The sequence below is a fragment of the Rhineura floridana genome, chromosome 22, assembly GCF_030035675.1.
Source record: "Rhineura floridana isolate rRhiFlo1 chromosome 22, rRhiFlo1.hap2, whole genome shotgun sequence".
NCBI classification, from domain to species: domain Eukaryota; kingdom Metazoa; phylum Chordata; class Lepidosauria; order Squamata; family Rhineuridae; genus Rhineura; species Rhineura floridana.
The window spans coordinates 17,692,691-17,706,147 of NC_084501.1; the positions used below are offsets into that span (position 1 = coordinate 17,692,691).

At 52.8% G+C, this 13,457-nt stretch overlaps 1 protein-coding gene across 5 annotated transcripts in view; it reads right to left on the reverse strand.

The window, feature by feature from the left end:
- The window catches only part of SHC1 (SHC adaptor protein 1), a 48,958-nt gene that overhangs the window by 13,914 nt on the left and 21,587 nt on the right, over positions 1-13,457 (reverse strand). For 4 of the 5 annotated variants that reach the window (XM_061606732.1, XM_061606734.1, XM_061606733.1 and 1 more), the window contains 3 exons: positions 9,993-10,154; positions 3,473-3,543; positions 322-385 (listed from right to left, as the gene is read on the reverse strand). In XM_061606732.1, coding sequence (XP_061462716.1) covers positions 322-385; positions 3,473-3,543; positions 9,993-10,151 — 294 coding nt within the window. In that variant the 5' untranslated portion in view covers positions 10,152-10,154. Of the gene's footprint in view, positions 1-321; positions 386-3,472; positions 3,544-9,992; positions 11,716-13,457 lie in introns of those variants that run through there. The other variant, XM_061606730.1, reaches the window with a different exon arrangement.

The window sequence follows — 13,457 nt, forward strand, 5'->3', positions numbered from 1 at the left end:
CCCAGGCCATGCCCCTCACTGCCCCTGCTTTGTGCTGCTTTCGAGTGTTTCTGCCTGGCTGGAAGTGTGTCCAACTATGATCCTGCCTCTTGTCTGCCTCGGATGGAGAATAGCGTGGGGTGGAAACTAGCCTACTGTACTAAGGTGAAACGTACATTCTCTACTCTGCCCGCTTTTGTCTCTGGCGCCACCCATTGCTGGCATGTGGCCTTGGGAAAGGTGCTCGGAAGGGCATGCGGCCCTCATGCTAGGACAGACCCGCCACCCACGAAGCAGAAAGACCAAGGAAAAAGAAAGAGTGGTGTTTTCTGTCCACCTCACCTTCCTCCTGCGCACAGCTCCCTTGGCACCAGGCACGGCTTCGCAGACTAGGCCAATCGCCTCCCTGGATGGAAAGCAGGAAACGAGGAGTGGGTGTGCATACCGGCAAGGCGACAGACAGGCTCACCGTAAACCACACTCCTTTCTTTCACAGAACCACCTTGCTGGACCGGGCCAAGGGTCTGTCATCGACTCCAGCACCCTGTTCCCCACAGCAGCCCCCCAACCAGATGCCTCCGGGAAACCCAGAAGCAGGACAAAAGGATCCCGTGTTTGTTTCCCACGAGGGGGCTGAAAAGGTGGACTCAGATTCCGCCTATCCATACATACCGGCTGTCGGGAACCTCAGGCATGAAGGCCAAATGCGCCCCCCTGGCCTCTCTAGCTGGCCCTCTCCAGGCCACACACCCTCACTGGCTCTGTTTCACACCCTCTGAGTGTTCTTGACTAGCTGGACCGTGTCCTTGAACTCTGACAATGCCTCTTCCTTCCCTGACGGAGAATGGGGGGGGGGGCGACGAAGCCAGCCTGATGTGCAAAGGTAAAAATTTGCATCTGTTGCTCTGCCCACTTTTGCCTCTGGTCCCACACACCACTGTCTCATGGCCCCTGGAAGGTTGCTCAGAAGGGAATGTGGCCCCCGGGCTGAAAAAGGTTCCCCACCCCTGAAATATACCATATTTTGGCAGGGCAAAGGATCTAGGGCCCCAGAACCAGTGGGTAGGCACAGGGAAGGACAACTCAAACAGGCAACAGGGTTGCATCTCATGTGCCCGTGACACTTGGTGAAGACGAGGTGGGCCTTCCCAGGCCTCCGATACTCCTCATAACTTCCCCAAATGAAAAACCAGAGGTGTACTTCAACTTGAACCCCCAAGAGGCGGTCAAGCTTTTACTGATGTTGGGAGTAAAAAAAAAAAAAAACAGAACCAAGTGCCAGTCCTCAGAGGAGTCCATTCCTCTATGCATTTGTAAGAGTCTCTGCATAAGGTGTGCCACTTGACTGGAAAGACAGAGACACAACAGGCAGACTCACAGGAGAATGGGTTAATTCTACTGTGCTTCTAGTTTGGGAGCCACTGGACAAATCTAGGCATATGCTAAGTAGAGAAGCAAGAGGATTACTTGCTCCCGGGAAAAGCTGTTTGGAAGGAAAGAAGCCCCAGAACAGCAGCTCTCCCAGAGATGCAACAGACACCATCCTCTGATGATGGGTACTTCAGCTGCGTTTTAGCATTGGAAGTGATAGGGTGATCCAAGCACACACCATGCAGAAACACAGCAGAACTGCCCACCCTGAACCAAAGTTGCCTGGAAGGTCAGGATAGTGCAGCAACTCACCCAGAGATGCAGCAGGCAACCTCCTCTCTGGGTGGGTGCTCTTGAGCTCATAAGAGTCTTTAACTCAGGAATGGGGAACCTGGAGCTCTCTAGAAGGTACCAGCTCCCACCAGCATGGCCAGTGGTCAGGGCTGAAGGGAGCTGTAGTTGAACATCTGGAGGACACCAAGATCCCAATCCCAACTTTTAAATGACTCAGTTTTGCCAACAGTCCAGGAATTACTGGGGCAAGGAACAGGAGAGGAAGTGAAGAGACATAGTGAGGGGTGCGAGAGAGAGTCTGGGCAGGTACAGGAAAGATAGCAGCCTTCAGTCCCTCTCCTCAACAATTCAAGACCCGGAGGGCTGAACAGCACAGGGATCCTGAGGCTTTTTCAGTCCAAGGGCCGTGTTCCCTTGGGAGGGGTGCATACCAGCAGTGGGCGGGGCCTGATGAAAAGTAGGCGGAGCAATGGATGGGATGCTCACCTTTGTCCATTAGGCTACATTCGTGCCATCTAAGCACACACATGCATGCGGGCCACACATTTCTCTTCACCCTCCTCCCAGGCAAGCAAGGGTGTTCAAGGACACGTTCAGGAATGGCCGGGCCTGGGGAGAGTCCCAAGGGCCCCAAATGGGAAGGCCTGGAGGTCTGCATTCGGCCCGAGACCTGAGGTTCTCCATCCCCGGAGTGGCAGCTGGAGGCATGCACACAAATTCACACACACATGCAGTGGCTTTCCAGGCTCCTTGGTGGCAACACAAGAATGGGAGGGTGGAGGAGAACATGAGCGAGGCCCCGTTAATATTTGATGATGCTGTATAAATGCTTCCTGTCTTTAGCAGATTAATTTTGTTTCAAAAAAATGCTGCTGATGGGGCTCGGCTGCTGAAGCTTTTCCATCTCCTGCAGGTTACTCCCTCCGGTCACCAATTTCCAGACCCTGTGTCTGCCCGGTAATGGACAGGCTCACAGGCGTGCACACACACTCACACACACACACCAGCTGGGCTCCACAGCCGATCCCTGCTTGCCAAGGCCAGGATTTGAAGAGCTGCTTGTTCTCGAGCATTTCTGAGCTCTCGGTTCTCGGGATCTAATCCCCCCTGGCCACAACACACACACACCCAAAACAGGGGTGCAGCGCATCCTGCTGCATCAATAGCCCAGGTTGCACTTGATGAAGAAGCACAACAGAATTATTCAGTCCCCAACAATGGGTGAGTGGGCAGCTTCTTATCCAGAGGCACAACAGATAGCCTCCTTTAACAGTGGCAATTCCACAGTGTTTCTGCACTGGGAGTGACTGACTGGGCCAATATACTTGGGTCCCCAACAAAGGACGATTGGAAGGCAGAAGCCTACAGCAGTGATTCATCCAGAGACACAGCAGACAGGCTCCTCTGAGAACAGGAAATAACCTGCATCAGGAAAAACTATCTGATCAAACCCCCATGCAAAGACCAAGCGGAAGAACCTCCACCTATAGAAGGCATATGGGAAGGAGGTAAACACAGAGCACTGACTCACAGAGATGCACAAGATGTGCCTCATGCAGTGCCTCATGCATCTTGATAGTCCCAGTCCTCTCTATGCAGTCATACCCAGTACAGTGCAGAGGTACAGCAGAATTACACACAGAGAGACTTATCTGGAAAGAAGGCAAGCCCAGAATAGCAATTCATGCAGAGATGCAACAGGATACCACCTCCCAAAAAGTTAGAGGATGTTTCTGCTTTTGGACTGACTGCTTGCACCCTGCGCAGAGACACAACAGCATCATCCCACCTCGCCCTCAAAGCCCCTCTAGAAGACTGTGCAGCTCACCTTGTGACTTGAGTCCTCGTGTTAAAGTCAAGAGCCCGCATGGACTGGAGCACCTCCACACAGCCCATGTACTGATGGAGAGAAGGAGGGAAGAATTTTGTCAGGCCCCAAAGTTCTCTACTGTTGTTTGTCATCATCACCAATGCAGCGTCATCCATACACAGGGGCCTTTTTTCTTTGTAAAGAACAAGGAGACAGGTATACACCCTCAGGGAATCCTCATGGAAAGCCTTCGAGCCCATCATATCCATTGTGAAGGAAGAACCACACAGGACAGGGATGTAGTCTAACCCACACAGTCCTAAACACTCTTCCCCCACAGTGCTGTCTTTGACTTCTAAAGCCTTATACTGCTCAGGACCACTATACCTAAAAGGACAGTCTTTCCCCGTATGAACGTGCATGCACTCCAAGGTCATCGTAAGGCCCTTCTTTGAAAGGAAAGAGTGTGGGGGGGAATGCAAATACAGGCACCAAATTCTTGATGTTACTAGGATCTTATAATGACTAGCACGGATAAGAATGGACTGCTCATAAACAGACCTTGATGGCCTATGAGAAATAGCCTAGTAAGGTCTGGATGGTGGCGACGAAAAAATTGGCTTTCTCTGCAGTAGCCTCACCCCCCGGTCTATGGAATACTCTCCCCTGGAAGGACTGCCTGGTGCCCAACCCTGTCATCATTTCAATGCCAGGCAAAGAAGTTTTTGTTTTCCCAGGCATTTTGGCAGCATCAATGATAACGATATGATACCGCACGGTTCAATCTGCCTTTAACAACGCTTACAGGGATTTATTATTATGGTTTCTACTTTGGCGGTAAATTGCTTCAGGACCTTTTCAGTGGGAAGCCACATACAAGCTGAATAAACCTAACCTCCTTCATCTCTGTCTCTCTCATACACGCGGGATGGTATCCAACTAAGTCCTCCTTAGAGCAGACCCACTGAAACTAATGGGCCCAAGTTAGTCATGCTGGTGAATTACAATGGGTCTGCTCTGAGTAGGACTAACACTGAATGCAACACACGGTGTATTTCTGCAGAGAGAAGCGCGCAGGCACTTCAGCTGAGCAGTCCTGCATGCAGAAGCCTCCCCGGCATCTCCAGCTCAAAAAGGCTCTCCAGCAGCAGGGTTAGAAAAGACAGACACCTCTCTGTCTGGGTGTCAGTTGCTGCCAGGACTCAGACAGGAAGCTGCCCGATGTGCTGAGCCACCAGAATGGGAGGTTGCAGCAGACGGCATCTCAGCAGCTGAGTGGCAGGTGGGGCAATGAGTGTAAATGCTACTTTTGTGCAGTAGGCTAGTTTCTACACACACACCCCTCTCGGTCCTCCATCCAGGCAAGGAAGAGGTAGGACCGGAGTCCAGGACGCATTCCAGCCAGGCCAAAACACTCAAGGAGTGTGCAAAGTGGGGCCAGTGAGGGGTGTGGCAGACAGAGAGGCTTGGCAGGGCACACTTGGCCCCCCAGGCTGAGATCAGAGAGTGTCATTCAGGACTGAGGAGACCCAGGTTCAATCACCCTGCTCAACCACAACGCTCACAGGACAATGACCTTGGAACAGTTGCTATCTTTGGGCTCAACCTACCTCACCAGGCTGCTATGAGGACAAAGTATTTGGGGTGGGGAGACATACACAATATATACTGTCCTAAGCTTCTTGGATAGAGATGTATAAATCAACCCTTATTGCCAATGTAAAAGAAAAAGAAAACTCTTGCCTAGGGAAGAGTTAAGGAATGCATCGAGGCAACTAGAAAAAGTTTTTAACAGGGAACAGAGTTTACGCCCCTTTTCCTTTTTTTGCAGCTAACTTGCCACAAATGACCAATGTAATCTTTGTAAGCAAGTGCGTTAGTTGATTGGGGGGGACAGGGAGGACAACCACCTTGAGGACTAGTACCTTCTGTAGACTATTTGCAAGGCTGCGCTAAGATGAGCTCAGTTGCCATTCTCTCACTGGCCAAATCCACACCATACATTCAGTGCACATTTAAAGCACGTAGCTTCCCCCCAAAAAATCTTGGGAACTGTTGTTTGTTAAGGGTGCCGGGAATTATAGCTGGGGAGAACTATAGTTCCCAGGATTATTTGTGTGGAAAGTCCTGTGCTTTAAATGCATGGTGCGGATCTGCCTCCTGTCTCTCCTATGAGAAAGAGCCTGCCCCTGTCCTGATCAAAAGGTGGCATTACCAGCCCTTCCACAAAACAGGGCACAGGAGAGTCATCAGTGTAGCCGTGCCCTAGGATGAAAACAGGCAGAGAAGAGGGGGAGGGAGGTGGCAAACAACTGGCACTGGATGTGCCACTGGGCACTTGCCAGGCACAAAGGCTGGAGAGACACCAGTGAGGCTGGTCTCAGGTACCGAGAGGAGTCAGAGAAAGGGAAAGCAGCAGGGCAGCACCATGTGCGCTTGGCCCCTTGGCTGAACGCTTCCAGGGCACTTTCTGTTTTCTTATCTTTTAACACCTTGGCAGCCATGTCCTTCCTTCCTTCCTTCTTCTCAAGTGCAGCAATCTCAATCCCTGCGAGGTAGCTTAGGCCTAGGAAGTGCGTGTGCACAAACGAACATGGCGCAGGACGCTCAGGCTTGAGCTTTGCGACCGAGAGGCAATTTGGACTCAGAGCCCAATGCTATCCCAGGGATAAGGAGACTATAGCCATCTACAACAGCAATTCTCACTTTTTTTTCTTTTTTGCGTTGGGGGTCTTGGTGGATCATTTCATGATTTCGCTGCCTGTTTAACACAGCACATTACGACTGCTACGATGCTGAATGTGTTTTAACTGCATTTTCACAGACATGCTGTGGACCACCCTTTGGGACCCGCTGTTCTAGACGTTATCAGACTACGACTCCCACCATCCCTGAGCCACTGGGGCTGATGGGAGATGGAGTCCAGCAACATCTAGAGGCCCGCAAGTCCCACACCACTGAGCTGGCTCTGCTGCCCTACAGCTGCCTCCGTCTGAGCCTAATCTGTGAACCACCCAGTCCGGCACCATCTGCTTTGAACGGCAGCAGCTCTAAAACCATCTTTCCCCACAGGACAGCTTCTTGGTTGCCTGGATGGAAAGAGAGGGGTGTGCAAGCGTGTGCAGAAAACAGCCTACTGTACAGGGGTAAACATTTGCTTTGGCTGCTCCGCCCAACTTTTGCCTCTGGTCCCGCCCTCCACTGGCATTGAATGTGGACGAAGCAATGGACGACAATTTCACCTTTGCACAAGAGGCTGGTTTCCCACACACACAACCTCGCATACTCCTCTCGGCCATCCATCCAGGCAAGCACAAGGCAGGATCAGAAGTCAGGGGCACATCTCAACCAGATAAAAACACTCAAGGAGAGTATCAAGAGGCCCAGCGAGGGGCATGTTCTGGGAAGGTGGGTTGGTGGTGTAGAGAGGCTCAGGAGGACGGGCTGGATTTGGCCCCCAAGCCTGGGGCTCCCCACTCCGATCGACAATGGCCGGCAGCAGCTTTCCAGGGTTCCAGGCAGAGAGTCTTTCCAAGCCCTATCTGGAGATGCCAGGGATTGATCCTGAGCTACAGCCCTTCCCGTAGAAACAAAGATCCCAGTCCTCAGTGTCCCAAACAAGCAACTGTTTTTAATTAGGGACATAGAAAGCTGCCCTTAATCCGAGTCAGACCCTTGGTCCGCTTAGCTCAGTACTGTCTACTTTGACTGGCAGCAGCTTTGCAGGGTTTCAGGCAGGGGCCTTTTCCCGCCTCTAACTAGAGACGTTTTGCACGCAAAGCAGGCGCTTGACCCCTCAGCTGCAGCACACTCTAAGAAGGCAACTTGGGAGATTGCAGCTGGGCACAGGAAAGAAGCAGGACAGGAAGCTCTCCCTTATGTGGGTTGTGGGGTGGGTGGGTGTGTTGGAGGCATCAATTCGTTTCCAGAGATCCAAGAGGATATGAGGGCGAGGGGGGGGGGGAAGGAAAGGGGTGTGTGTTTGCAGAACAAGCCACCTTCCTGTTTATCTCTGGAGATCTAGAAAACACGGACAGGAGAACTGGATCTGGATTCCTGTCCTTTGCTGCCCACCTCTTTCAGGGCATTATAGGACACAACCAGTGCCCCAAATTGTTCTCAGGAGATGGCAGACACTGGCGCCTCAACGGCAGAGACTCCCGGTGACACACGGCCATGTTGCATGTGCCTTGCCAGCCAAAACGTTCACAACGTCTTTCAGGGCAGGCTCCGGGTTACCACTTTGGCCCAAGCCTAGGATTTGGGGGAAGGCCCAGAGTCCAGTGTCAGAGGTTACAAGGGGTTTGGGTGGCAGCAGGGAATCTGCTTTGCATACAGAAGGTCCCGGCATCTTCAGGTAGGACTAGGAGAGACTCCCATCTGAAATCCTAGACAGCTGCTGCCAGTCAGAGTAGACAATACTAAGCTAGATGGACTACTGGTTTGACTAAGTATAAGGCAACTTCCTGTGTTCCTATATTCCTCTGCTGTCCCCGAGATCTTGGAGAGCCACTGCTGATCACGGCAGACCACACTGCAGGGGCCATCCAGACATTGCGGAGCTGCACCTCTCACCTACCTGACCACTAGCTATGCTGGGTCCTGGGAGCTGGAGTCCGATAACCCCTGGAGGGACCCCCAGGCTCCCCACTCCTGCTGACCCGACTCAACGTCACAGCTTCATATATGCATGCCCCATCAAGCAACAGTCAACAAAAGGGACCCATGCACATGATATATTTAAAGCAGCATTACACCACCTTTAAACAGTCATGGCTTCCTTGCAAAAGAATCCTGGGAAGTGTAGTTTGTTAAAGGTGCAGGGATTGGTTAGGAGACCCCTATTCCCCTTACAGAGCTTCAATTCCCAGAGTGCTTTAACAATCAATCCCTCTTGCTTGAGGACTCTGGGAATTGTCGCTCTGGGATGGGAATAGGAGTCTTCTAACTACCCACAGCACCCTACGGTTCCCAGAATTCTTTGCAAGGAAGCCACGACTGCTTAAAGTGGCATAATACTGCTTTAAATGTACAGTGCGGATGGGGCCAAGCACTCTGCACACCATGGGGGCGCTTATCTTTAGCATTCACCACTACTTTTTTCTTGCTATTGCATTCTCAGTATATAGAAAGGCAGCTTCCTACATTCACCAAAGGAAGGGGTGTGTGTGTGTGTGTTTTGGGGTGGGGGAGAACAACCTTTCTCTTGGATAGCCTCAGCTCCAAAAGCAGGTTGCAGCAGCGCAAAGAGGCAGACGCCTTCTCCTGCGTGCCTGGATCAACAACGAGCTGACTGTCCTTGGAATCTTCTGCACAACAGACGACAAGGGACCCAATGAGGATTGCCAGTGGGGCTGGAAATAACCACAGCCAGAGACTTGGGGGTGGGGAAGAGAGGGAAGGAGGACAACTCCATGCGCCTGCAGCACGCACGTATGCCATGCCCTGGGGGATGGATGCTTGGGCGCACGCTTGTCAGAAGCAATCATGTGGCAGAGTGGAAGACCTGGGGCAGACGCCTGCTGGTGAGGGCCGTGCAGGTGCTGGGTGAGCCTGGCTGCCAGCCCCTGCACAACAGCAGAGAGAAGAGGGAGACACGCAAAAAGGGTCATCGCTCCTCCTCTGTGCGCAAAGAAGACCGGATAAAAACGGAGTCCCTTGCTCAGGAATTTACTCTCCCAGGGAGGGGGAGCAGTGCTGAAGGGCCCAGGAAGCTGCCTTGCACTAAGTCAGTTCCTTGGCTCCGTAACTAGCTCAGTATTGTCCGCACTGACTGGCAGCATCTCTCCACGGTTTCAGGCAATGGGGCCTCTCCCAGCCCTACCTGGAGGTGCCACTGGGGATTGAACCTGGGACCTTCTGCATGCAGAGCAGATGCTCTGCCACAGAGCTACATCCCCTTCTGTATCCCGAGATATGCCAGCTATGGAAAAGGGACACACTCGAGAGAGGCACTGTTTTCCTCATGTGCACACACATATTTCAGCAAAATATACCCCACCCCACACTTTAGGACCTGACAACTGGACACCCAGGGCCAAATCAAGCCCCCCTCAGTAACACCAATCTCCCACACACACTCACCCCCAAGTAAGAGAGGGCGGTATGCAAGGAGGAAGTAGCAGCTGTGGCCAATCAGACTACCTGGCAGTACATTTTGAAAGAGAAAGAAAAATCTTTGGCCCACTTTTCCATACAGGCACTGGTGGTACCAGCTAGTTCCTGACCAGGGCTTATATTGCAGGGTAGGGAACCTATAGCCCCTCCAGATGATGTTGGACTCCAAACCCCATTAACCTCAACCACTGGTCAGGAACAATGATGGAAGTTGGAGTCCAGCCACATCTGGAAGGCACCAGGTTCCCCATCCCTGGCCTAGACCCATGTCCTAACCAATCAGGGTTCCCAGCTAATGTGATTTGTTACCAGATTGGTCATGGTCTCCATTCCCCTACTCCTCCCACCCACAAGTTCACATACACACATGCACAAACACACCAAAATGTCAGGCTCTGCCACCCCCTTCCTGCTCACTCACCCGGACGAGGTAGGAGACTCCGGGGCCCATCACTTTGTCGTCAGGGTGCAGCCAACCCCGGCTGGGCTTGTTGACGAAGCTGCCGTGCCGAGTCCACTCATCTCCGCCAAGCTGGCCGCCTTCCACCCGCATCTTCTTGCCGCAGCCCAGTTTGTTCATATCCTGGGAATAGAGACCAACAGTCCCCGCTGAGTCCGGGACGGGAGCAGAAGCTGCGACGGCAGTGGGAGGAGGCGGTGGCAGATGCTCCCCGGAGCCGCCTGCCTCCTTGGAAAAGGCACGGAGGCTAAGGAGGGTCGCCGGGTTGGAGAGCTTCAAGTTGGCCATCTTGGGGAAGAAGGAGCACAGGGTTGTGGGGCTGTCCTCTGATTCGGACGACAGCTCACCCAGTGGCAGCATGGGGCTCAGTGAGGAGGAGGATAGTGAGCTAGGCAAGGAGGAGGCAGCCACGAGGGGGTCCACAGGGGAGTCCCCGTCTGCTGCCATGGAACCCTCTTCCAAGGAAGAGAGGGAGTCATTGCGCAGGTGATTATATTTGCTTTTTTGCAGGAGATCCATGCCTCAGACAGACAGGTAGAAAGGTGGGGGGAGAGACTGGCAAAAAACGGGGGGAGCAGAAGATGGTTGTGATGTTGATGGTGGTGGGCTCACCCAGCCCCTAAATCCCACACGGGTTTGGGAGCCCACAAAATTCAGAACGGATCAAAGCAAGACTCCTGGCCAGCCCCCGGGCCGGCATCGCTGTTGAAAAGAGATATATTTGGGGAAGAGGTTAAAGATAAGGGAAAAAAGAGAGCTTGCTGTGACACAGGCAAATGACCGTAGTTGTCACAGTTTGCCAAAACAACTGGAGAAGCTGCCGGAAGTTGCGCCTCCCTATCCCCCCCTCCTGAGAGGTCCACCAGATGAACAGTGACCCTTGGACAGCCCCACCACAGTTGAGAGGGAGAGGCTGGTCTGCGAGGCCGGAGCAATGGCAGGGCTGCTTCGGAAGCGATCAGGAGTGGAGAGACCCACGCAAGCCTGTGAGAGCTATCAAGCCACCTGTTGAACAGCCACCCCGCCCCGGGTTCAGTTGAGGCTGCCTGCCGAACGCCTGCCGCGTCCCATCCTCTTCCGTGCCAGCCCTCCAGCAGGTCTTACACCATCCAGAAGAGGCCCAGAGAGAAAAGAGAACGCATAGGGCTGAGTGGTGGGGCAATGCTGAGAATGGAGGATGCGTTGGTCTTGCTCGTCTGCTGCTTTGCCAAACGGATGTGCATATATATAGATTCAAAAAGGGAGAAAAATATCATCCAAGCGACAGGAGGCCACGGAGCGCCACCCAGCTGGGCCCAGCTTGACAGGGTCTGCCAGGAAACCGAACAAGGCTCCTCTGTGAAGTCACGGAAGCCCATGTGTCAATCAATGGGCAGATGCTGGCCTCTCATGGCTGGGTTGGTAGCCTGAGCTGGAGGTGTGGGGACATTCCTGGAGCTGATTGGGGCAGGGTGGGAAGAGAGATAGGCTCCCCAGCAGGTCCAGGGGATGCAGATGGAGATGGAATCAGAGTACCCCTCGGAAGCCGGCAGGCAGCCCCGATCTCAGCCCACGGCAATCCTCTCTCCGTCTCTCTTCCTCTCTTCCCAGCTACAGCTGTTGCTGCCTTCAGAGCCTAGACACTAATTGCTACCGCATCCTGCATGCGATCTCGCTCAGCTCTAAGTGACTGCGGCTCCTTCCAGGGAAGGAGGGGAAGACAGAGAGAGAGGCCAAGCCCCCGCTATGAATGGGAGGGCAGTGCTGCTGACTCACACGAGTCAGCTCAGCTCCTGCCCTCTCCGTGTGAGGAAGGGAGGATGAGATATATATAAAAGGGGGTGGGAGGGAATAGAGACATGCATGCTCAGCTCCAAAAGGGGTGGGGTCTTGGGGGAGATAACTGGAACAAGACATAAAAGCAAGGTCACTGGTCGCGCATAAGCGGAAGCAAAGTGTGGCTTTTCCAGCAACTTGGATGGAAAAAGAAAGAGCAGAGGGGAGGAGGGAGGCAGAAAGAGCGGAGGGTGGAAAAAAGAATGGGGTTGATGATATAGGTCAAGGAGGCGATCTCAAGTCAATACACTCCCCTTCTGCTCAGCACCCTCCAAACTCCAAACCTGACAACCATTACCACCAACCCCTCTTGCTTCTATAGACTGCACTGTCGAGCGCCCCGCTTGCTACATAGCACACTCTGTCAGTTAACACTTCTGGGATACCCAAGTTGGCAGCCCCCTATAAGGTAGGCCAGTGTAACTTTGCATCGCAAAGTGGGTGAGGGGCTGGGGTGTGGTGAAAGAGGGGCAGCTAGGCAATGACAAGCACAGAGAGACAGGAAGAAAGAGGGACGGTCTCATTGAAGGAATCTGTGGCAAAACAAGATTGAAAGGAGTGTCTGGCTTCACAGCTCAGGCAGCAATTCTAACTAGGTCTACTCAAAAGTGAGTCCCATTGAATCCAGTGGGGGCTTACTCCCAGGTAAGAATGGTTAGGATGGCAGGTTTAGTCTCTTAACCACTGTCGGCACGCTTTCCCTTCCTTCATTTACACATTGCTCCCAGCACAAAGAAGCCAAGTCTTCATCTTGATTGGTTTTTGTCTTCGCAAAGTTTAAAAATGAAAAAAAATCCTTCTCACTCATTCAGATTAAAACAAAAACAAGGGAACCAAAGGCAAGAAAAGATATTAGCCTTAAAGGCAACACCTCCTGAGTCCCTAGACACCATGGGCGCGGAAGCACAATCTCAGAGTCAGGCTATTCCAGTTCACAAAATGGGGGTCTTTCTCTCTATCTGCAGATGGATGCTATCTGCATTTTTTCAAAAAATGACTTTGGATCCTGTAATTAAGCACTGAACTCCCTCAAACCAGGAGTGTACATGCCACCGTTTGTCAACTTGGTGCCCTCCGGAAGTCAGACTACAACGGCCATCCACCAGCAAGGCCAAGGGTCAATGTCGCGGTTCTGGTTCTTCTCACCAGAAGAGCCTAGCTGCTGGGTCAGGCCAAAGGCCCATCTAGTCCAGCATCCTGTTACCACAATGGCCAACCAGATGCCTCAATGGGGAGTCTATAAGCAGGACCTGAGCTCAACAGCTCCTTTCCCTGCTGGCGATTCCCAGCAACTGGCATCATTCAAAGGCTTACTGCATCTGACGGTGGAGGTAGCACACAGCCATGGACAGCCTTACCCTCCATGAATTTGTCTAACCGTATAAAATCGCAAGAGCCCTGCTGGATCAGCCGAAGGCCCAGCTAGTCCAGCATCCGGTTCTCACAGTGGCCAACCCCAGGTGCCTCTGGGAAGCCCACAAGCAGGACCTGAGCACAACAGCAACTGTCCCCGCTTGCGATTCCCAGCAACTGGTATTCAATGGCACACTGGATGCATGCTGGTTGCTCCGGCAGTGGAGGAAGAACGCAGACATCATGGCTAGCAGCCGT